Source organism: Thalassophryne amazonica, chromosome 9 (genome assembly GCF_902500255.1).
Source record: "Thalassophryne amazonica chromosome 9, fThaAma1.1, whole genome shotgun sequence".
Classification (NCBI taxonomy): domain Eukaryota; kingdom Metazoa; phylum Chordata; class Actinopteri; order Batrachoidiformes; family Batrachoididae; genus Thalassophryne; species Thalassophryne amazonica.
The window spans coordinates 33,539,077-33,564,905 of NC_047111.1; the positions used below are offsets into that span (position 1 = coordinate 33,539,077).

Genomic DNA, 25,829 nt, shown 5'->3' on the forward strand with positions numbered 1-25,829 from the left:
TTAAACTGTTTTTGATTTCAAAACAATGAACCGAAAATTAGGGATGGGACTGATCTGATCCTGGATCGATACCGACGTAATTCACGTATCGGAAAATACCAGCCGCCGAGGAGGACAGCGAACAGAGATTCTGTCCGCTGAAAGGGAAAAAGTCTCCATTAAAATCCTGCGTATGAGCGTCGCTGATAATATATTTATTTTCCAGTTGAAAGGCTTTGTGGCAGCACGAAAACAACGAGAGAAAGAAAAAGAGAGAAAGGGAGAGAGAAAGCAAGCGAGAGAGAAACAGAAAGGCAGAGAGAGAAAGAGACAGAGGACTTAATTTTTACTCTGGATCACTTGCTCTGACAATGTAAACATATGTCTTCCGTATCAATAAAGCTCCATTGAAATTGAAAATTAAGGAGAGACAGACAGAGAATGCTGTCTTTTCTCTTTAAGTCTATAAAAATAAGGCTATAAAAGTCTATAAAAAAATAAAAGTACTTAATTCTTTCATCAAAACATCAACTCCTGGCTTTCATCTTGGATTTACCTTCTGGCAAATTGTAGCAGAACTTTCAGGTCTCCTTTTAAAAACAATCCTCATAAAATCAACGATAATAATAATATTAAAGCAGACAGAGCTCTGTTATCAGATTGGAAAAGTTTTGGTGTCAGCAGATATCCAAATTCAGGTATCTGGATTGGATCAGGAGTGAAAAATTGTGGATCGGTGCATCCCTACCGAAAATCTGATTGTTGTTAGTTTGCAGCCCTCTTAATAACTTCAGTCACAGCCTATCGCCTAAATGTGGAGCTGCACAGAGAAAACCATGAAAATCCTGATGCTTTCTGTTGTCTGGATCATTGAGAGTCTGTGAGCGCTGATCTTACTCTCACTTTATGTGGGTCGTGGGGAAACCCTGGGCATTGATGAGTCAGTGTTTGTCCAGTTTTGTGTGAAATGCACCGTCATCTTCACTTGAGTGCTTCCTGTCTGCTCAAAGATTTGTCTGCTGTAACGTCCACTAAATGTGGACATAAGATCTGTAAAGCTTCTGTGTTTAGTGTAACCTTCTAAGATTAAATTTAAATTGTCAGTCATAGAATTTATTGATGACAGAAAATATCACTCAAATGGAGTTTCATGTTGGACTGCGTATTTGTCTCCAGCGCCACCTGCAGGTTGTGTACCAGGCCAGGGAGAGCACATCCATCTGGGCCTGTTCTCTGAGAGACAGGCTCTGTACCGTATGTTTGAGGCAGAAGGTAAGAAGAGAATAAATGACTTCATACTTTTTAGGAGCACATTTATAGTTCCTGTTTTTGTCAGTTGGAACAGTTTTCTTTTGGCTGCATGTCGCGTTTTCATTGTACCACAAATATTAAAAAGTGTAACGTCATTCAAGACTTGAATCACATGTTGTTAACAAGTCACAGGGGAGTCATGAGGTTTTGTCTGCTCAGAAGATGTCAGTATTAGAAGTTGTCATAATAACTCACATACTGGATAATCTTAAGTAAAGGATTGTTCTTTTTGTTTGGGTGAAAAAAATAGAATACTTTGGGAACCAGTGATTTAAGCAGATGGAGTAAACAGTAATTGGCTTTCATTTATTTATTCCTTCAGACTGTGGTGAAATATTTTGTTACTGTTCTTCAGAGGAGGCCCACTTGGAGGCAGGTCACTACGAATCCACCTTGTACTTACGGCTGTGGAGTGGAGACCTGGACGGGGCGCTGCATCGCGCCGCAGAGATGGGAGAGCTGAGTGATTACCACCTCGCCATTGCTCCTATGGGTAAATGCTTTCCTGATCCATTTCTGTTGAAGGTTTATTAATTATTATTCTGTTATTGTTTATTATATTAATTCATCCTTAGCTGAATGTCTGAGTCTTTGGTAGTGTGTAAATTTGTGGCTGTGGTTTGAATTGTGCCGCATGCCGTAGAATTTGACCTATTCCATAAATTTATCCGATGTTATGAATTATATTTAATCAAAATTCAAATTTAGGCCCAGTTGTGTGACACCCTCCATAAGTCTAAGTTAGTATATTTCCAGAACTGAATTGAATTTCAAAATTCTCAGAATTCTGAAATAGTTTTGAATCAGGATTTATTAAAGATGTAATGCGAATATGGTAGTTTTGAAGCTTGAAATAATCATGATTTTTTTTTTTTACACTTTATTATGATAGAAATTAATGCAGATTCAATCAGTCAATCAAAACATTATTTTTGAATTTTGTCCTTGGATTTTCTCCATTTATTTTACTACTGCAGTACCAAAAAAAGCTGGTAAAACCTCAATTTTAAGAAAGCAGTTTTCTTGAAATTATACTAACTGTTCATCCGAGACCAGTGACATTGCTTGCTGTCTTAAGTGGTGTTGTGGCGTCTTTTCCCTCCCACAGCTGGGTTCGAGGTGTGGCGCCGCACGGTGGAGGCGTTTGTTCGACAGCTGTGTCTGCAGGAACAATACTTGAAAGCAGCGGCGCACCTGCTGTCGATCAACAAGTTGTATGAAGCCATCGATCTGCTGCGTGCTCACAAGCTCTACAGGTGGTTGACTCCAAAACACGATTGAAGTAGTGGTGGTTGGTCCACGATCCATTTCTTTCACATTTAGAGGAACTTTAACACTTTGGATTTGTTCATGAATGGATTTGTGAGCTGTTTAGTTGTTATTGTGTGAAAAAACAAAAGTGAGCAGGTACTCATCCACTTGTTTGAACATTTAGTTCTGTTCAGTCTCGACTGTGTAGGTGCTTTTTGGTTGAAGGAGTACAGTTGTGTGGTCGACCTTCTGGTCCGGGAGTCTTGGAAGTGTGACTCTTGAACTGGTTTATGGATTTCAGTGAAACTTTACACAATGGTAGCACACCCTATGAAGATGAGCGTCAAGGAAAATTATTCTGGAGTCTTGAAAAGGAGATAATTGGTCTTTTGCTTTCTGAGTCATTATTTGACAATTACATGTATGAGCAGACATGTTGTCACCTTCAATACAGAGGTTTTCATCACTACTGCAAACTATATAGAATACATGCAAGCAGCTGGTATGGCAGAGAGGATGGAGGGCTGTTACCATTTCATGATGTCTAGTTTTTCCTTTACAAATCGCCGTCCCAAAAGTTGAAAATGTTGCAAACACTGTCACTGTGAAAGCTACAACTACTGTTTATAATTCAGCTTTTCCACAACAGTTACCACAATGTCTGTATTTTTTTTATGCTGTCTTGTTAAAACAGAATTTAAAGATGCTCCCCTACCATTTGTTTTGTAAATTCAATTCAATTTATTTTCATTTATATAGCACCAAATCACAACACAGCTGCCTCAAGGCGCTTTACACAAGTAAGGTCTAACCTTACCAACCCCAAGAGCAAGCACACAGGAGACAGTGGAAAGGAAAAACTCCCTGTGATGATTTGAGGAAGAACCCTCAAGCAGACCTGACTCAAAGGGGTGACCCTCTGCTTGGGCCATGCTACAGACACACTTGACAATTGAACCACACAGTGAAATCGCACCTGCTGAATGTGTGTAATATCCAGCAAATGATGCTCACTGATTAATTCTGGGCAGAAATATATTTTTTATAAATGTCACTGATGTGTTCCAAATTGTGCTCTGCACAAACATCTCAGACATGTGGGATTTGAAAAGTCTACTTTTTCCTGTCTGAGCTGAAATGATCTTTCATCAGGTAGTTATGATGCAGAGTTCCTCTGAATCAGGTTTGTGGGATTTGGCTTCATTGTCCATCTGGATCAGCTGCAGTTTAATCTTCCCTGTGGTCATAGAGCTGTCATCGGGTTATGGTTGATCTAATGTGCTGCTGCTTCCCTACAGAGAGGCCATAGCGCTGGTCAAAGCCAGGCTGCCAGCAGAGGAGCCAGTCCTCAAAGAGCTCTACACCTGCTGGGCTGAAGTGCAGGAGAGAGACGGACATTTATCTGGAGCCGCCAAATGGTAACACAGCTGGGGGAATTTGTTTTTTTTCTTGTCATGTAGCCATCTCTGGCCACCTCTACAACCTAGTAAACATTCTTTGTCTAAATAATGCGAAACCTGGATGGCTTCGTTCGTCTTTTATTCAGTCATGTATCTTTTCATTTCCCAGTTACCTGGCTGCTGGTGCCAGTTTTGAGGCCGCTAAAGTCATCGCCAAGAAGAATGATGTCTCCTCGCTGAGGACGGCTGCCAGTCTGGCCAGGATTTCAGGCGAGGCAGATTTGGCTCAGTCGCTGGCGCTGAGGTGTGCAAAAGATCTGGCAGCTGCTCAGGATTGGGTCGGAGCCCAGGAGGTCCTGAGTTCAGATGAGAGTCTGCTGGTCAGTGCTAAAGCACCACTGAAAAATTTCCTGCTCATAATGCTGCTCACAATCCTACAACAACCTAATTCTAAATATCACATAGAAGCAATATTATCATTTAATTCTAATCTATAAGGTAGAGTAAAAATAATCAATTAATGTGAGTAATGATCAGTAGGGATGAGGACAAGACTTCCGAGTCAGTACAAAGACCTTAAGGTGTCTAGTGTGAGCAAAAAAAAAAAAGACTTTAGGTTTTTGTAGTTGTCAAGACAAGTCAAACAGTCTTTGATGGAGGCCAGGTCGAGACCTAAATAATCAAGTTTGTTTTCAGGATCATAAATTTAATTAGATTTAACATCATTCATGGTAATATTCAAAAAGTGACATTTCTATAGGAGAGATGGCTTAGCATCTCAGCTGGGGTCAAGCTGAACACTGAGTGAGGGCAAAGGTTGCCAAAAAAAAGTACGGAAGCTGAAAATGTAAAAATCTCTGAAATAGATAGGGACCTTCTTTGATGACTCACATTAGTGCGTCAATAATTGTTAATATAATGGTAGTTATTTTGTTATGTGTATACTGTTTTTTTTTGGAGTTTAAGTTGCACCTGTTTTCTGTATTATTAACTGTTTATTTTGAGATTTTTGTGTATTGTGGTGTATTTTTTATTATTGCCATTTATTCCAGGGCTGTGAAAACTCCGTGGATCTGCGAAATTCCGCGGATTTCAACATGGGGGGGTTAGTGTTTTACTCTGTCATTGAGTTTTTAAAATGTCTATTGCAAAGTTTTCTTTTTTTTACGACATCGTGCAAGTTTTATAAGCCTGCGGTGGTCCGCAGACACTGATCTGTGTGTTACAGATACAAATCAGTGTCCTCGGATCCGCGGCGTTTCAAGGAGAAAAAAGCTTGGCTGTTGCGACAGTTGTCGTAAAGCGGGACTGGTTGGATGCTGCGGAGACGCTGTGTGTTTCCTGCGTGAAGCTTAAGTTAAACGTAGCCTGTGGACATCGCAAACCTTTAGAGCTCTAAAGTATTTAAAAGAAGAATTGTGCAGCATGTCTGTGTCACGGAGCGACGTCGGACAGAGAGAAGATGGCGAGAAAGACTGAACAAGTCTGATAAGGACAAGAATTTGTGGAATTGTCACTGGCTTCATCAACACACCTGAAAGATAAAAGAAACTGTGCCGTCAGGAAACACGGTAAGAATTTTTCTCTCTCTGGAAAATAAACATTGTGCTGTTCAAACAGGATTTTATTATGTGACTTTTTTCATTAATCTAGACTTTCTTTAAAAAAAAAAAATAGACTGTGGCTTTGAAAAATGGATTTACATGAATTTACACAAGAATGTACATGAGTTTTTATTAATGTAGACTTTTTTCATAGGAAAAAAGACACTGTGGATTTGAGTGGATTTACAGGAATTTACACAAGAATATGTGACTTTTTTACTATAATGTATGTTATTGATAATTTACCACGATTGTCTATTCTCCAAGCTTTAGCTGTGGTTTTTGAAATGCTGTAACAGTCTTTTCAGTCTTCATGAATTTCATGTAGTTTAATTGTTCTGAGTTAATGCATAATTTGGTTTACAATTAAAAGGAAAATAATTCCAGGTCCTACTTCCACATCATATTCTGTTATTTCAACATGATCACTGACAGTTCAAATGAAATGTTGAATACAGGGTCATTTAAATATGTACTAATTTTGAGATTTTAAGTTCCAGGAGATGCCGAAAATGTATCATTATATAAAAAAATTAATTTGTTTCTGGGATCCCACGGGGCCCGAGACCCCGGCTCCTGGGGGCCTATGCCCCCCAGACCCCCTGCAAATTTTCCTCGGATTTCACAATTTTCATTTCACAGCCCTGTTATTCTTTTATTATTTGAGTTTACTTTTTGTGCTTTGATTCCTGGGAAAACTGTATATTAATAGTTTATGTAATTGTAAATGAACTTGTGATGTATGTATGTATGTCAGTTGCACTGGTGTGCAAGTTGCAGAACCTCCAAAACTAGTAAAAAAAAAAAAAATAAAATAAAAAAATAAAAAAAAATCATGTAAAATATGATACTCATTCTTGTCTAACATTGAGACAAGTACAATTACTTTCAGTTCTGACACAAGACCGAGTGAGTAAAAAAGTGGTCTCAAGACCAAGGCCTGACTGGAGTACTGGTATTACTAATGAGCAGTTATAATATTATGCTATTTGGCCAATTGCTCAAAGATCTCGTTGGACACACTGGAAGAAAACGTAGATGAATGTGTATTAAACTTCAGCTCATGCAGCGTGAACCCTCTAATCTGTTCATCTGCAAGTGCAGTATGTTAAAAGTACCAATACGATGTGTCAAATTATGATGAAAAACATCAGCTAACTGGCAACAATATACCTATAAATGGTAGAGATTTGTAAAGCAATTATATAATACATTTTATTGAATTATGGTTTTTGAAACATATTAAATGTTGAAGGTGAGCAGTGGTTTGGTCTCAAAAGTTTTTATATGGCTTGTAATAGTTTATTTACTTATATATTTGTACAGTGAAAAGCAAACTCTTTACAGAGAATGTAAAGGAAAAGTTAAAGCTTTTTTTGGGGGGTGTGGGAGGGGGGGTTGTAGTGCGCCCAAACGCATTTTTTGCGTGGGTTTGGTTTTGACGCTGATCTGACACCATAATTGTGTTTGTTGTCTTTCTGCCACCTGATTGTGTTTTTTTTTTTTTTTTTTTCCTCTCTGTTCGAGTTGCGGCACCATCCAGAGGTGGGAGTGGGTGTCTTCTTCTGCAAGCCTCCCATCCTGTGTGCCAGCATGGACTCCCAAAATTTCTTATATAATCATATTGTCAATTGTGTCGGCTGCATGGTCCAAGCAGTGGGTCACCCCTTTGAGTCTGCTCTGCTTGAGGTTTCTTCCTCAAATCATCGGAGTTTTTCCTTACCACTGTCACCTGTGTGCTTGCTCTGGGGGTTGGTAAGGTCAGACCATACTTATGTGAAGTGCCTTGAGGCAACTTTGTTGTGATTTGGTGCTATATAAATGAAAATAAATTGAAATTTAAATTGAATGGGGGGCAGGGTAGGCTGATAATAGTGACATCATTACTGATAAAAATAATATTTTCAATTCCACAACACACATTATTCATGAAATGTGGAAACAAATCAACAGAAAAGGAAAAACGTAGAAATTTTTCATGTCATTTCCTGCCACATGGGGGCAGTATATTACTGTAGAAAATTGGCTCACAACAAGTAAGCTCACTGAAGCTCAGAATATTGAAGAAATTAAGGATTGCATCTTCATTTTGTTTCTGTGGCTTAAACTACTCCAGGCTGAGAAGTTTGAATTATCCCTGACTTTCTAAATCAGCAGTGAAACATGTTGTTTTCTCCGATTTCAATCTTTTTCAGGTCCACAGGTTGCATTTATGCGTGGCCGAGGTGCTCTCTGTGATCTTGCCAGACTCTGGAAGTCAGTCGTGTGTCTCCAGTCATCAGTGGGCGTTGCCAGGAAATCATTGTTTAAGCATCCAGGATCGGGTAGTACAGCTATGGGAGGAGGAGTTTGGCGTTTCAGAGAGGACTTCTAGTCGTCTGCTGCAGGACCTGAAGTGTGTGGACAGTCCTCGGCCTACAGCCAGCGCTCCTCTCTGCCAGGTCTGATGCTCTGTGGCTTGTTGTGTCAATGTGTTCCAGCAAGAAACAATCTGTTGTAAAGTTACAGTGCCCTCAACCTGCACTTTGATACAAGAACTGCAAGAACAAGTCAGATAAAGAGAATCAGCTACTTTTGTGGTTATATTTCAAATTTAAAAATAAAACAAGAAAAGCTTTCCTGAAAGTGCTTTTGCAACTAAGCACGAAATGAACCATAAGGCCTTTTTTTCCCCATAATTTTATTTAGTTTTTTCTTATTATCCTTTATTTATTTTTTTAATATGACTCGTCTGTCTCTCTGGGCTGCTCAACGTGTCACTGCTCAGGTCCTCCTGTACGCAGCCTGCCACTTGACCCGTGCCATGCTGAACTGCTTTGCAGAGGATGATGATCAGCTGATAAAGGAACTGTGGCACGCCGTGTCCTGGCTCAGAGAAATGGGAAACTTCTCTGCTTCGGCAGAGTTTTGCAGACAGCTATTTCCTCACGGTATGTCAGATTGTTTTGATTGATAAGCAGACAGGCACACTATGTAATGGCCAACCAACCTTGAGGACAGCAGAACTCTGACTCGTCTCCTTCATGTCTTTATGACATCATAAGACAAATAATTAACTATTAACAATTAATTAAATAAAAAACAATTAACAAAAACCTTGCAAAGGAACAAGAATTAACAGAAACGTTTTGAAGCAGGTCACAATTTAACAATAAGTAGCAGTTTACACTGGCACAAGATTGTTTTTGTTGTTTTTAAAAAAATAATAATAATAAACCTTTGTATTTATATTGTCTCCTCTATAAAGTTAAACAGGCCAAAGTTCTCAGATTATTCATTCTAGAAACACCAACAGGGTCCGTTCTGGGTTTGAGGCATGCAGAATTAGTGTAGACAGCAGAATGGAAAACTGCCGGAAATCATGTACTTCTCTCTGTGTCCACCAGGTGATGTCACTGTTTGTTCCATCAAACATCCCAAAACACTTCAGTACTTGGAAGCTGGGGCCAAAGCTGCAGCCAGCAGCCTGCAGGGATTTGTCCATTATTACCGTCTGTACGAATACTGGTGGAGCAACTCAGCCAGCAACCTGGGCTCCACAGAGGGCAACTCAGCCAGCAACCTGGGCTCCACAGAGGGCAACTCAGCCAGCAACCTGGGCTCCACAGAGGGCAACTCAGCCAGCAACCTGGGCTCCACAGAGGGCAACTCAGCCAGCAACCTGGGCTCCACAGAGGGCAACATGGCCAGCAACCAGGAGTCTAGTGACAGCAACATGGCCAGCAACCAGGAGTCTACAGAGGACAACTCAGCCACCAATCTGGGGTCTACAGAGACCAAATTGGCCAGTAGCCTGGGGTCCACAGCCATCATCAATTCAGTCACCCACCTCGGGTCCACAGCCATCATCAATTCAGTCACCCACCTCGGGTCCACAGACATCAACTTGGCCAGCAACTTAAACTCTACAGAGAGCTACTCAGCTGGCAACCTGGGCTGTATAGAGGGCACCCAAGAGGATGTTTCCACGTCAGAAGATAAGGCATTGAGAGGAGACGTGATGAATGGTCTGCTGAAGTCTGGTGACTTCCTGGCAACCAGCAAAGTAAATAAACTGGACTTTGATGTATCGCTGCTGCTGTCTGAGGAACAGGCCTCTTGCCAGGCCACACAGCGGTCGATGATGGAGATTCAGGACAGGCTGGCTACCATGGTGCTGCAGAACAGCAGAGCACAGGGAGCACAGCGCCACCCTGTGGAGAGGCAGGAAAACACACCCTCACAGATCAGCAGCAGTGATGTCCAGGACTCTGCCGAGACTGAAGAACGGTGAGGGCTCTACTTTCTGTTTCTGTATGTGCGTTTTCATTTGCAAATGGTAACATTTGATTTTTTTTTTTTTTTTTTTTAAGCGGTAGCACTAATATATATATCACAGCACCACATTTAAGTTAACATTAATAACAGCACAATGACACATTCACATTCCATTTAATTCCTGAACATTTTCAGTAACAAAATAGATAGCTTCCTGACATTCTTAACGAGGTGAGATACATCACTGTTTGCAGAAAGACCCCAAACTCTGCTGATTTATTTAGTGACAAACTTAACCTCATATCGAACACTGTTACTGTTTGAGTTACAACCAATCAGACTGAGCTGTGATATACCGTCTATCTGTCTCCTCACATAGTGCAAAGAATTCTTTATCGTCGTCTTAGCCAGAGATTGTTTGTTACTGCTGTTTAGTGTTTTTTTTTTTTTTTTTTTTTTTTTTTATTTTCTGGACCACCAGAGTGTGAATATAGCCCCGGTTCCACATCAGGAACTTGACCTACTTCCCAGATGTTGTGAACGTTTGCAGGAAGGGCCCAGTAATTGGCCTTCTCAGGCGTTGTGTCTCCACTGCAGTGATGACCCGCCAGGATCACAGTGACAGTGAGCATCAAATGTTAGCAATAGCTAGCAAGCAAACTTTAAAGTTAGATGCAAGACAATATAAATCTTTACTTGATGCCTTTTGCAAGCATTCAACATTAGCGTGCTAGTCAGCATTGTAACAGCAGGAGTCACTTTTTATGTGGCTTCCCACTGGGTTGCTACATGTGCAGGTGTAATGCAAACTCATAAAATTTCATTAACTGTTTACCTGACTCCAGTCTTCTTAATTGCAACATTCACGGTCAAACAAAAAAGCAGTGACTCTGTCCTCTCTGCATCTCCACATTCCAGACATTGATGAAATAATTTTAAGTTTCTGAATCGATAATTGACATAATTTGAAGTTAATTAGAGAATATTTGGCTGTATTTAATGGCTTATCTTTAGAACCACTGCCTTTGTGTGTTTAAGAGCAGAAAAAAAAATATATAATCTAACCAATTAAGACAAGACTTCCAGAAGCACAATTTTGGATCTTCTCATATCAGCTTCCTCTGCAGGAGTCACTTTGAGGGGAAAAAAAACTCATGGAGCCACGAGCAAATGTGCAATCTAGTAATAAGAAAGGATGTCCAAATAAACATCCAGAGATGACCACATTTTTTGTTGTGTAGGTCCAACAGAACCTTAGGATTACAACTAAGGAATTAATGGAATTTGAGACATCAGATATAATGTGACATTGTCCAACTTTTAAGAGAGCACTGTGTCACTATGACCTAAAGAGCGTGGGCCATGGACCAAGCCATCAATCCAAAATTTCCATGAATGGCACACAAAGCTTTACCGTTGATAACAAGGAAAAAGACAGATCCGTTTATTTTTAATGCTGATGTTCCCTCATAATGCAAGTGATACCATCTGGTCAAAGTCAATAATCAACCTTCATAGGCAGATATCAAAGGCAAGGTAAAAGGTCAAGGTACATTGTCATTAAAATGGGTTTCCTCACATAGTACATAATTCAGTTGTAGACATTATTTTTTTCAAGGGTTTTTCTTTTTTTTTTTTTTTTTGTGATAACCAAGCAGGTTGTCATGAAAAGAAATACACCAGTTGAGACAAGAAATCAAAGCTTCAGTGGTTTTTTAGGGACGGAGATCCCTGCTCTGGTCAAAACAACAATCATGTCATTATGCAAACATTTATGGGCCTGCTTTTATTCATTCATGTTTTGTGGGAGTATTTACAGGCTTTTGAGAGTCACATGGTAATACTTTTTTTTCCTTTTTGTCTGAGATGTCTGGGATGTGAAGCTACAGTAGTGTTCAGAATAATAGTAGTGCTATGTGACTAAAAAGATTAATACAGGTTTTGACTATATTTCTTATTGTTACATGGGAAACAAGGTACCAGTAGATTCAGTAGATTCTCACAAATCCAACAAGACCAAGCATTCATGATATGCACACTCTTAATGCTGTGACATTGGGCTATTAGTAAAAAAAAGTAGAAAAGGGGGTGTTCACAATAATAGTAGTGTGGCATTCAGTCAGTGAGTTCATCAATTTTGTGGAACAAACAGGTGTGAAACAGGTGTCCCCTAATTAAGGATGCTTTAAAATGGACAAAAAACCAGAGACGCGTGGAAGAAAATGGAAAATAACCATCAAAATGGATAGAAGAATAACCAGAATGGCAAAGGCTCACCCATTGATCAGCTCCAGGATGATCAAAGACAGTCTGGAGTTACCTGTAAGTGCTGTGACAGTTAGAAGACGTCTGTGTGAAGATAACTTATTTGTAAGAATCCCCCGCAAAGTCCCTCTGTTAAATAAAAGACATGTGCAGAAGAGGTTACAATTTGCCAAAGAACACATCAACTGGCCTAAAGAGAAATGGAGGAATATTTTGTGGACTGATGAGAGTAAAATTGTTCTTTTTGGGTCCAAGGGCCGCAGACAGTTTGTGAGACGACCCCCAAACTCTGAATTCAAGCCACAGTTCACAGTGAAGACAGTGAAGCATGGTGGTGCAAGCATCATGATATGGGCATGTTTCTCCTACTATGGTGTTGGGCCTATATATCGCATACCAGGTATCATGGATCAGTTTGGATATGTCAAAATACTTGAAGAGGTCATGTTGCCTTGTGCTGAAGAGGACATGCCCTTGAAATGGGTGTTTCAACAAGACAATGACCCCAAGCACACTAGTAAACGAGCAAAATCTTGGTTCCAAACCAACAAAATTAATGCCTCGCAGATGTGAAGAAATCATGAAAAACTGTGGTTATACAACTAAATACTAGTTTAGTGATTCACAGGATTGCTAAAAAAGCAGTTTGAACATAATAGTTTTGAGTTTGTAGCGTCAACAGCAGATGCTACTATTATTGTGAACACCCCCTTTTCTACTTTGTTTTACTAATAGCCCAATTTCATAGCCTTAAGACTGTGCATATCATGAATGCTTGGTCTTGTTGGATTTGTGAGAATCTACTGGTACCTTGTTTCCCATGTAACAATAAGACATATACTCAAAACCTGGATTAATCTTTTTAGTCACATAGCACTACTATTATTCTGAACACTACTGTAAATAATGAGAAACTTTTGAAGATGTTCACAGTCATTTGTTTTCAGCACTTTAACTTTGAGAAATTGCTCCTCAGGCCTGAAGACCAGGAGTCTCTGCTGTCCTTGTCCAGAAAGATGTCAGCATACCAGAAAGAGCTGGATGCCCTGCCAGACACAGTCAATGTGAGACTCTGTTTACATCCACATGTAGGATATACAGCAGAGGCCATGCTTAAGGCTTAAGGTGCTGATCTGTGAGGGTGTGTTTTCCTGCCTCTCCACAGGGTGGCGCTGTGCTCCCTGTGCTCTGCTGTTCTTAAGCACACACGTCGTGTGAGACATTCACACGACAGGATTTTAAAATTATCTTTCGGTTTCCAAAACCTGAGACCACACATGTGAAGATAAAAAATCATAGCTCTAATAGGTTTGGTCGTACAGTGTGTGGTGTTCAGCTACACTGTAAGGACAGCAACACCACACATGAACAGATTTCACACACGAACATCCACAGCCCAGACAGGAAATCTCGCAAAAATCTCTTAAAATTATTTAAGAGATTAAACGTGACTTCAGAGTCAACAAACAGAGATACTTTGTGGACTATTTAAAACAGAGGGAAAAAAACAATGGGAAAAGAAAAGGAGATAGGGCGACATCACGATTGTCGGGGCATACTTAAGATTGTTGGAAGGGGAAGATTGGGTCTGATATCAGCCTAATTATTCTGCCGTGTGAACCTGGCCTTAGATGCACCTGCCTCCTCCCCTCAGATTGAAAAGGAGGCAGACAACCAGCAGCGAGTTACTTCTTTTCATTGGCTGAGAGCTCTTTGCACTGGGTGCTTCTGATTGGCTCACACAGATGCAAGACAGGCTGGTTTCTGCTTCCATCTTTGCAACCGTGTGTATATATATATATTTTTTTTTTTTGCCACATAAAATTATATTCATAAATTGTTTTTTAGCCCGAGTGTTAAGTTTTTTCACTGACACAAAATTAAAGCAGAACAGTAAAATAATACAGAAATATTCCAACTACCTGTCTCACTGATTTTTTTTTTTTTTTTTTTTTTTTTTTGTCAAAAATAAATCACTGTACTACCATACTTAAACTAAACTAAAGATAAAAAAAATCCCAAAATAACAAAAACACATACTTAAAAACAAACAAGTAACTCGATTAGAGGGTCTGTTTTGGGTCACTTTTGTCCGTCCAAGCCCAAGAATAAACAGAAGAAAGTTCATTTGTAGTTCTAAACGTACTTGTTTTTTACTTACTTTTTGTCCCTCCTCCACAGTTGGTTCATGAATGGGCCGACTGTGCTGGAAATTATTAATCTCTCACTATCCTCTGGATCTTTTCCTAAATGTTTCAAATCTGCAGTGATTAAACCATTACTTAAGAAATATAATCTTGACCCTGGCGTATTGAAAAATTAAAGGCCAATATCAAATTCTGGAAAAAGTGGTATCGTGGCAGCTCGTGGACCACCTTGCTGAGAATAATCTTTTTGAGCCATTCCAGTCTACTTTTAGGAAATATCATTCCACAGAGACAGCACTCACTAAATTAGTTAATGACCTTCTGCAAGCAATGGACCCGGACACCACTACGGTTTTGGTGTTAGATCTTAGTGCTGCATTTGATACCGTGGATCATCATATTTTACTCGATAGGCTGGAGAATTATTTTGGGATTCCTGGAAGTGCCCTTGCATGGTTGATGTCATACCTGTCCAGTTGTTCTCAATGTGTCTTGGACAATAACACTACCTCTAGCCTTAGTGACATGAAATTCGGGGTACCACAGGGATCTGTCCTAGGCCCCCTTGCTTTTCTCCCTTTATCTTGCACCCCTCGGTCATATTTTGCAGCGTTTTGGGATTGCCTTTCATTGCTATGCTGATGACACTCAGTTGTACATGCCGATAACTGCTGGTAATCTCATTCATATAAAATCCCTAGAGGATTGCCTTGCTTCAGTGAGAAGCTGGATGTCTAGTAATTTCCTGCTTTTGAACTCTGATAAGACTGAAATGATGCTTCTTGGTCCAGTGAGACATCAGCATCGGTTTGACCAGCTAGTGCTTAGTTTAGGTTTGTGTGTTATACATCATGCAGACAAAGTGAGGAACCTTGGGTAATTTTTGATTATATGTTGTCCTTTGACCTCCACATTAAAGACATCACAAATGATTGCTTTCATCCATCTGCGAAATATAAGGAAGATCCATCCTATCCTGTCTATGGCTGACGCTGAGACCCTACATGCATTTGCTTCTTCTAGATTGGATTATTGCAATGGGTTCAGGGGTCTTCAGTTGGTTCAAAAAGCTGCTGCCAGTCTTGACACGAAGCAGAAGGTTTGACCACATTACTCCCATTTTGGCGTCTCTTCACTGGTTTCATGTATCTGCGAGATCAAATTTTAAGGTCTTGCTACTATAAAACTGTTCATGGACTGGCACCGTCCTACTTCCCGGATCTACAGTAGTGTTCAGAATAATAGTAGTGCTATGTGACTAAAAAGATTAATCCAGGTTTTGAGTATATTTCTTATTGTTATATGGGAAACAAGGTACCAGTAGATTCTCACAAATCCAACAAGACCAAGCATTCATGGTATGCACACTCTTAATGCTATGACATTGGGCTATTGGTAAAAAAAAAAGTAGAAAAGGGGGTGTTCACAATAATAGTAGTGTGACATTCAGTCAGTGAGTTCATCAATTTTGTGGAACAAACAGGTGTGAATCAGGTGTCCCCTATTTAAGGATGAAGCCAGCACCTGCTGAACATGCTTTTCTCTTTGAAAGCCTGAGGAAAATGGGACGTTCAAGACATTTGTTCAGAAGAACAGCGTAGTGTGATTAAAAAGTTGAATGGAGAGGGGAAAACCTATACGCAGGTGCAGAAAATTATAGGCTGTTCATTAGGGTGGTTCAAAAAAATAAAAGTTGGAAATTCATTACTCTCACCCCTTCATTTTATGATGCTGTGGGAAAAAAGAGAGCCTGCCAAATATTTTTGTCATACATTAATATTTAGAGGTAGCACATCATAGCTGAAGGTTGTAAATATATCAGTTATCGCTGCCCAAGTGCCCGTGCAATAGGTTATCCATTATCCAGTATCTAATCACATCACTTATAAAGAGGATAGAAGTTAACCACCTGAGTGTAACTAAAGTATAATTTTATATTCAATTTAAAACTATACCTGGGTTTAAATATTTCTCACAAACAACATACTTTCAAAAATGTTATTTTAGGCTACAAGCTGAAAATTTTGCTTCAATTCACAGCTTCTTTTCTTTCAGATCTTTGGTGATGGTGAATCTAACATGAGATAAATGTAAAAAGAGACACTTGCTGACTTAACATGCTTAACCATTAACTGGAAACTTCAGTAAAACGTCAGCTACTAGAAGTAGAACATTTGTATACCTTATTGGTTCCACCGACTGAAATAAAGGGAAACAAATTGCCCTCAAATGGGCAAATACTCAAGGTATTTTTCTTCAAACACACTGATTTGAAGAAAACTGTCCATGATGCTGCTGTGACCTCTATAGACATGGCAATTCCTTTTTGGGAGAGAGCTAGAATCCCACTGAGGGCAAAGCATCTGATCACAAAGTTAGAAAAGGTGTTCAGAAAATGGAAAACATTGAAAAAGACCAAGAATCGCAATACAGACAAGCAGAAGAAAGATGAAACAGTGTTTTGTGAATCTTTGGAGGACTTGTTTGACATGGCACATCAGGATGTCCTAACAATGATAAAGTTTGAAGATGGCAGACAGTTCCTACTTGCTCAGCGAGAGAAAGGTAGAAGGGGATGCATGGCAGACATAGATAAAATACAAACTGCCAAAGAACAAAGAGCAGAAAAAAGGAAAGCTGCAGAAGCAAAATACAAAGAGAAACTGGAGGAGCCTGGACCATCTAATGTCTCACTACCTGACACTGTCTCCAGCCAGAGTGAAGAGAACACAGAAAGTCCAGATGAAGAATTTGTTATGCCAGTGCCACAAAAAGCCAGTAAAATTAAAGCTGTTGTAACACCAGGACTTGCAGCAGCATTGGATAGGACCAAAACAACAGACAGAAGTGCCACCTATATTCTGACTGAAACGGCAGCAAGTCTGGTCATGATGCAAGCAACTTAAATATCATTATCATGTAAAGGATGTTCTCTTATGTTACACAGCTGTATAATTGGTTCTTGTGCTGATTCATACATTTTTGAATATTAAGTACTGCAAGGCATAAAGAATATTGTTTGGAGCTAGATCAAAATATATGTGGAAATATATAAAGCATAGACTTATTTAAATGTATCAATAATGAAACAGTATTTCATCAATAAAATGAAAATGCAATGTTTGATTGTTACAAAATCTTCGCTACCCCAGTATGTAGGTATTGTAGGAGCATGATACATGTACGAGAAGAACTGCATCTCACAATTCATGTTTTAGTGTTAACTATTTTATGGGATATGAAAAGATTTGATTTTACAATGTATTGCCATAATTTCTGTCCTGACATATCAATATTAAACTGACAGAAATATTTTGGAAATATCTGGAAATGACCATACTATATGACAAAGTTATTGCCAGCAAACTCTTTAAGGGCTGTGTGCTACCAGTAAAAATGATTAATTTTATGAAATTGTACATGTGTTTTTATGTTAGGTACAACAAATTTAGAGGGTGAGACTTGAAGTTTTTTGAAAAAATTTTTTTGACCATTTTTATGGACCACCCTACTGTTCATCTACAGTGATCTCCAATGCTTTAAAAAAAAAAAAAAAAGACGTGTGGAAGAAAAGGGAAAACAACCATCAAAATGGATAGAAGAATAACCAGAATGACAAATGCTCACCCATTGATCAGCTCCAGGGTGATCACAGACAGTCTGGAGTTACCTGTAAGTGCTGTGACAGTTAGAAGACGCCTGTGTGAAGCTAATTTATTTGCAAGAATCCCCCGCAAAGTCCCTTTGTTAAATAAAAGATGTGCAGATGTTACAATTTGCCAAAGAACACATCAACTGGCCTAAAGACAAATGGAGGAATATTTTATGGACTGATGAGAGTAAAATTGTTCTTTTTGGGTCCAAGGGCCACAGTTCACAGTGAAGACAGTGAAGCATGGTGGTGCAGGCACCATGATATGGGCATGTTTCTCCTACTATGGTGTTGGGCCTATATATCGCATACCAGGTATCATGGATCAATTTGGATATGTCAAAATACTTGAAGAGGTCATGCCCTTGAATTGGGTGTTTCAACAAGACAATGACCCCAAGCACACTAGTAAACAAGCAAAATCTTGCATCCAAACCAACAAAATTAATGCCTCGCAGATGTGAAGAAATCATGAAAAACTGTGGTTATACAACTAAATACTAGTTTTGTGATTCACAGGATTGCTAAAAAAGCAGTTTGAACATAATAGTTTTGAGTTTGTAGCATCAACAGCAGATGCTACTATTATTGTGACCACCCCCTTTTCTACTTTTTTTTTTTTACTAATATCCCACATTCATAGCTTAAGAGTGTGCATATCATGAATTCTTGGTCTTGTTGGATTTGTGAGAATCTACTGAATCTACTGGTACCTTGTTTCCCATGTAACAATCAGAAATATACTCAAAACCTGGATTAATCTTTTTAGTTACATAGCACTATTATTCTGAACACTATTGTACTTAAGCCCTAAGTACTGGCCTGGGCTCTGCGCTCACAGGACGCAGGATTGCTCTGTGTTCCTAGGGTGCATAAAAAGTCTGTTGGAAATAGAGCCTTTTCCTGTTGTGTCCCGGTCCTGTGGAATGATCTCCCTGTACTCGTGAGGCAGTCAGACTCCGGGAGACTTAAGTTGCGTCTGAAGACGCATTTGTTTTCTATTTCATATGATTAATATATTGTTTGCTATGCTTTTATTCTTTTATTTTGTTTTACCTTTTTAACTTTTTATCATGGAATTCCCTGCAACTCGACCTCAGATGAAGCGGAAGAAAATGGATGGATGGATGAACTTTTTATCATGCTTTTAACTTTTTGATCATGCTCTTTGATTTTTTTTTTTTTATTTAATTTATTTTGGTTTTTATTGTTGTTTTATGTGAAGCACCTTGAGACGATGCTGTCGTGATTTGACGCTCTATACGTTTAATGAATTGAATTTAATTGAAAATTTAATCCTGCAGCGTTATTCTTCCTCCTACAGTGTCTATAACAATTACATGCACATGGCCAATTATGCATATTAGGTGATGATGTCGTTTAGTGACTTTTAGGACAGCCAGTAGAGACTTTCCTTAGTGAGGATTTGGCAACAGTATCCCACAGATCTGAATGAATTCAGATCTGTGGGATACTGTTGCCAAATCCTCAGATCTGAATTCATTCAGATCTGTGCAATAACTAATGCCTTTATTCTGAAAGATTTATAAATTTTTAAAAATAACTTTGTTATAAACTTAGATCAGTTTTGCTCCATTTATTTTTTACTTGTCATAATTTTGACAAAGGCTATTTTATTTATTTATTTTGCTGATCTGAAAATGATCTAATCCATGACTTGAAAATTGATGCTTATTTTTACTTTCATGTTTTCACATTTTTTTTTTATTTGGAAAAAAGTTTTATTTTAAAAGAAAAAAAATACAATTCTGGGATCACACGCTTTTGCCGCCTGGCTTCTTTGGGGACAAGCAAAAATGCTGTCAGTTCTCTCTCTCGTTAATCAACTTTTGTTGTAAGGCATGTTCCTATTTGTAGGACACATTGCCTTTTGGGGGGATGGTCACTAGTAACACTGGACATATTGTGCTCATAGCACACACTGCCAGAACACACATCATCTTCGTCCGCCACCAGTACTGATGATTGGCTACCATCTCTGTATCGCCTTCTTCCAGGCTGTTGTTCTTATTGAGACACTTGGCCTGCACTAGATTCTGTCTTCTCCTTTCTTTGATGTTGTCAAACCATTGTTTCTTTTGGCATCCTCTTTCTTTTCCCTTCTATTCAACTTTTCCTTCTGTTACTTCAAATTTTTTTGTTTGTTTTTGTACACTGCTGCTTCCTCTGAGGATGTGGACAAAATGAGTTGGCTTTCTTTTCACTATCTCTCCAAAAACTTTCTTCACACCAAGTTCCTCAAGGATGCTTGTTTTTCTCTTCCAGTTTATGTTCAACATTTTTCACAACCACTGCATTTCAGCAGCAAGCACCCATTTCTCATCTACTTTAGTCAGTCCATCGAATGAGAACTGATGACACTGCACAAACCTTTAAAAAATATCCACCAGGTGGAGATATTGCTCCATTTGAATAACTTTGAGTATAGGCTGCTGTGGGACACTGCCATCTACTATAACCAACCTGTTGCTTATATTAGATGTTTCATTGTATGTGGAATTGTGATGTGGTTTTCATTTGGTGAGCTTTTTTAGAACGATCGTTTTTGGTTCCACAAAGTTTGGCTAAATGAGTAGTCAAAATCACAGATACACCTAAGTTTTTGTTTTGTTTTTTTCCCTCTCCTTCCTCTCAGATGTTTCCTTACCCAAATGTGATGGAGTGCTGCCTGGTTCTCCTTCACCTCAGCAAGTCTTCCTCCTTTATCTCAGAAGCACTGCAGCAACAGGCCAAGGATCTGCTCCGCAGGTTTGCAACCAGCAGCTCAGTCCTCAAAGCATCTCAGCGATTCCTCACCTGAAACTATTTTTCATGCGCTGTATTTAATAAAAACCTTTGCCTACAAACTGTTGGCTTGGTGTTGCCTTTTATTGCTATGAGTCCAGCATCAGGATATTCAGATGATTCTCATGGCTGTCCTGTACCTCTTGCAGTCTTACATGGTGCTGATGAGGTTAAACATGTCCTGCAGCTCTGACATGGGTTCACTGAGTAAACAATCGTCATTGGTGCCGACAAATGTCAGAGTGAACGTTTGTTCTATATGTTGATGCACTATTGACTGGTGATTAGTGATGACCAAATGAGGCTTCATTAACCTTTTACCATTTTTTTTTATTGTTTTTTTGAGGCCACCAGATGGCACGCTTTAAAAAAAAAAAAAAAATGGGGGGGGTCAGATCATATTGCAGTGCAGTGTCCTTTGCCCTAGCTTACACAATCACTAGTTGCACAATTTCTTAAATATAAACCACAATCCTTGACAGGCTGTTCTGTAGAAGATGAGATATTTGGGACCTCACATACGTAAATGGCACAGCATCAGCTTTATCAATGACTTTCTGCAGGAGTCTGATAGTCCAGAGTAGAAGGCTGAGCTCCACAGCAGCATGCTACATACGAATACATTTTTGACATCTCATCAATGATTAAGTGCAGGTTCAATGTTTACTCTTAAAGGATTTGCACAATATGGGAAATCGTGTGAACTAAATCAGTAACCCTTTTATTTTATTGCACCTACCGCTGTGAAAATCTAAATGTGCCATCCACCATAAATACATATATACACACTATTTTTGCATTCCTCGCACCTGACACAGACCAGTGCAACATCCTTGTACTGTAGGTATTGACATCCAGGAAACTGGGGGGACAGTAGGTCCATCATGATGTTTGGATGTTGACAGTTACTGGAGTGTATCATTACAGAGTAAGAGACACTGAGCAGATTAAAAATAAAAATAGAAATAAATTTGCAAAAAAAAAAAATTTTTTTTTTCACAAACTGTCATTATGGCATATTGTGTATAGAATCTTGAGGTTAAAAATTAGCTACATCCATTTTGGAATAAGTCTAACATGAAAAAAGAATTATAGAAAAATCGCAGTACTGTGAATACTTTCTGGATGCACTATAAAAGATGTAAGGTTTCAAGAGAGAAAAGTCATTTACATTCAAAATACAAAATTTAATATACAACTGTCAAATGACGAATCAGCAACAACCTTTCAAGGTGACACTTGTTTGTTGGGTGACTGTACAAACATGCAGAAAAAGCACAATTTTATGATGCTCACTCTTAAACGTTCACTTGGAAAAGAGCTAAAACATTTTATTTTCATTATAATTACACATTTTAATTTACAGGCCCTTCCAGCACAAAAAAGGGGGAGGGGAATCCCTGGTACAGGAAATGATTCCGAGCTGGTCTGTGTGAAATCACAGTATGATATAGGTTCTGGTCCCCTGCTGTTCAGAGAAGGGCATCACTACAATAAAGGAAAAAAAAAAGATTTAAAAAGTTCTGAATATACACACACAAGTACTCATAAAAGCAAATAAAGATGAGCCAGTGAAGGATCCACTGAGCACATTATACAGTCAGTCACAGGAAACAAAGGTTTTCGTCCTGCAGAGTTGGGTTTTTTGGCTCGAAGAAAAGCGGAGGAGAATGCGGTGCTTCAAAACCGTGTGCGGTGAAGTGTGCGCACACTCAGTGCTTGTTGTTCGCCTCCTCCTGGCTGGAGCTGGACACACCGTTCTGGGCCTGGCCAGAACCTGAACCCAGGCCGTACAATCTCCCACAATACTTTGCGTCATCAATGTTGTCTTCGAAGAAAAGCTGAAGGGGGGGGGGAGAAACCCTCTCAGTGAGACAGACACGATGAACATGTTTTACCCAAAGTGGCATCTGTACACTAATAAACGTTTGTCTTCGAGTGTCTTCTATGGACATTCAATTATATCACAGGAGATGTTGCATGTATAGTATGGATTTTACTGTCAGATTATTTTCAAGATAAAAGTTTGACACGTTCCAGAGGAACATTAAGAAACTGAAGCATTACCATGGCAATAGCAAAGTAAATGACTAAATAACCTACTCAGGAGTAAAAAAAAAAAAAAACAGACCAGATTTTTCATGCAATTAAACATTGTCCCTTCAAGTGATGAAGAGGAGTTTTGACCTTTGACCCTGATGTCTTTTTTCCTTTTCTTTTTTTTTTTTTTACAATGACAATGGCTGTTCATTTGTGGCCATCGGTTCGGCGGATGCCAGATGCGGTTTCTCTCAGACTGAAGCTTCCCCTAAAATGTCAAAAAATGAAGTAGTCAAATATGTAGTTTATCATTTAATTGACTACAAATGTGTTAGAACATGTTCATCTTGAAGACAAGTTTGTTCAGAATCAACTACTTTTTCCTCATACGGTCTGTGGTCAATGCATTTTCTGTAGAAGCCGAGCATCCGTTGACTTCAATGGGACTGCCTGGAAAGGTTTTTTCATTGCCACGAAACACGACGGCCATTGAATAAAGCCACGTTTTTTGTCAGGCCCCCAGACGCTGAGCGTCTTGGGGGATGAACTGACCTGGGGGCAGGCCTGGACGCTGGAGTTCTGCACAATCATTGGATGATCAGTCGAAAGGCTGAATCCCGTTTTGATTGACAGCTAAAGGAATGTTTGTGTATTTATGCATTTTGAAATTTATGCCAAAGTGTTTTGCATGTGCTAAATCAGCCTGTTTTAAAGGCACACAGAGAAGCACACTAGATTAGACGTTATGTGAGATCTCGCTGAGTTACGCTCTGCTCTGTTCTTCAGTAAGTGTTTAAAAGTCCTCACACATTAATTAATGTTCCAATTCGCAACACAACAAAGTATTCATGATTGTAAGTCTATCCGGGCACAAGTGGTAATAATTAGTGGTTGCTGTTGTATTTTATTTATGAAAATTATTGGAGGAACTGAAGCGTTTTGAACCACTGAAGCAATGGTTCAGTGTTTCGGAGCTTTGATACAATTCGATACGGCGACATCTGCTGGCCAATCTTTAACATAACATTTGCCTGGAACAATAAAGTGCAAGACGTTATCAGTTAAGCTCTGTTATGTATGTTTAATAAAGGTTCTATGTGCTCCTTGGAATTTTTGGCGGTATTTTTATTCAAAAACATTAATAATACTTGTGTTATAATCCCTGAAGGAGTCTGCCAAGGGATTAATAAAGTTCTAAATAAGCTTCTATCGAAAACAATCTAATGTGATTGTGTCATCATAACATACTGTATGTAATGGAGATATAAATTGTGAAAAGCTTGTGCAACTAGGGACTGTTATGACTATTTTACATATTTGAATTTACATACAAATAAATTGACATTTTTTGATGTAAGATGACAATGAGCTTCCCCTCTTTGACAGACCAGCAGCCGCCACTGGCAGATGCTCATTTGTTTAATGAATTACAGCTGAAACTGTGAGACTTCAGAGCAGTTGTGCCACTACCTCTTTCATTCTGAAGAAGGCCATGCCAGTCAGCAAGGAGTCTGATCCTGCCTGATGCTGTCGCCCAATCCGCTTTAGCTCCAGCTGGTCTGCTACCTCCTGGAGGCCCCCCTGCACAGACACAGCAGTGTGACACCTCTAAGGTTCAGTCAGAGAACAGGAGACATTATCTACTATGACAAGCAACAGGTTTGTCATCGTGTCCTGCAGCAACTGATACTCAAGGTTCTTGAAATGGAGCAGTATCTCCACCTGGTGGACATTTACCATTAATGCAGGTACAACAGAATTTCACCAAGAACTCTAGGTATGCACACTGTGGGGTGTCTACTTGTGTAGGTGCTGAGTAAATAGTGATTGAAGAAGAAGAAAACAAATGTGGCAACAGATTTATTATAGAGATCAATTATTATACATATTTATCATCTGTACCTTTAGGCTCTTGCAGCTCTTCATTAAGTACTTGACATCATAGATTGCCGGAAAAAACAAGTTGAGTATCTGGAAGAAATCATGTTCCTCTTCGGGAAGCCGAGCGTCTGTCAGAAGTTTCACCAGGTAGCCGAAGTCGTAGCCACTGTGACAAACATAATAATGTGGACAGTATATAATAAATAAATAAATCAGATTAGAACTGGAAGTCTGAAAAAAGCCTTAGATCAATCATTGTTCAAAGTGCTGAAACTTTGAGTGCGATGCACCAACACATTCTATAGAAATAGACTTGAGTACATATTCAATGAGGTGGTCTGTGATGTTGCAGCCCTAATACATTCCTCACCAAAAAGCAAAGTGATTATATATTCAATACTTTTTAGGTACTTCGGTTGCATAGTAAGATAATCAAGATAATAATCAATGGGATGAAACCGTAAACAGCCAACCTGTGGAAGGAGAGCCACTTGACGTTTTCACACAGCACCAGACCAGACGTCATGAGGAGCTCAGCGAAGTAGAGTGTGTCGATTCCCTCTTCTTCATGCTTCTTGAACTGGAGGCCCGAGTTCTGGAGCAAGTCTATGGAGTCCTGTGAGTACATGTCTTCTCTGTGAGAGAAATAAACGGGATTAAGTTAAACCATCACTAACTCATCAGCTTTACCACCAAGAGTTTGTCAAGTGACAACAATTTACCGTTGGACGATTTTCAATGTCATGTCTACTGTGGCATCTTGTGTTACACGAAAGCTGCAAATCACAGCTCATTACGTCTACCCTTCATATCCGAAAGGCTAACAAACAGCTACACAATGACACAGCTTACATCAAAATGCTAGTCCACAAAAAGAGTAATGGGTTACAGTGTGTAATTTTCAGAAGGGCAGATTAAAACATGACAAACTTCCAGAGCACATTAATTCAACAAAAAGGGCTCGTTCACAGAACATAATATTCATCAACCAAGAAAACGGGCAACCACAATGTCCCCACAGATTTAATATAATGAATGAAAACTTGTATGTATTTTTAGATCTCTCCATATCATACCATGAGTTATGACAGAGATTAGGTTCTCCACTGTTGTATGGAGTTCATCGACGAGCACACGGCGTACAGGGGTGATTCTTTAACTATTGGCCTTGTAAATGTAACTTCCACCACACCATTGCCTTACAATATAAAGCGCCTTGGGGCAACTGTTATGATTT

The 25,829-nt window shown here is 39.2% G+C and overlaps 2 protein-coding genes across 3 annotated transcripts in view; one reads left to right on the forward strand and one right to left on the reverse strand.

The window, feature by feature from the left end:
• gemin5 (gem (nuclear organelle) associated protein 5) overlaps positions 1-20,687 on the forward strand; it is a 73,496-nt gene extending 52,809 nt beyond the window's left edge. Inside the window, exons 19-28 of the mRNA XM_034177861.1 lie at positions 1,156-1,251; positions 1,646-1,783; positions 2,399-2,546; positions 3,840-3,959; positions 4,111-4,321; positions 7,741-7,986; positions 8,313-8,475; positions 8,932-9,814; positions 13,044-13,131; positions 20,523-20,687. Coding sequence (XP_034033752.1) covers positions 1,156-1,251; positions 1,646-1,783; positions 2,399-2,546; positions 3,840-3,959; positions 4,111-4,321; positions 7,741-7,986; positions 8,313-8,475; positions 8,932-9,814; positions 13,044-13,131; positions 20,523-20,687 — 2,258 coding nt within the window. The remainder of the gene's footprint in view (positions 1-1,155; positions 1,252-1,645; positions 1,784-2,398; positions 2,547-3,839; positions 3,960-4,110; positions 4,322-7,740; positions 7,987-8,312; positions 8,476-8,931; positions 9,815-13,043; positions 13,132-20,522) is intronic.
• Positions 20,688-21,843: 1,156 nt separating this feature from the next.
• The window catches only part of cnot8 (CCR4-NOT transcription complex, subunit 8), a 29,520-nt gene continuing 25,534 nt past the window's right edge, over positions 21,844-25,829 (reverse strand). For both annotated transcript variants that reach the window (XM_034177863.1, XM_034177864.1), the window contains exons 4-7: positions 25,066-25,227; positions 24,614-24,758; positions 24,182-24,292; positions 21,844-22,512 (exon numbers count right to left, since the gene is read on the reverse strand). In XM_034177863.1, coding sequence (XP_034033754.1) covers positions 22,384-22,512; positions 24,182-24,292; positions 24,614-24,758; positions 25,066-25,227 — 547 coding nt within the window. In that variant the 3' untranslated portion in view covers positions 21,844-22,383. The remainder of the gene's footprint in view (positions 22,513-24,181; positions 24,293-24,613; positions 24,759-25,065; positions 25,228-25,829) is intronic.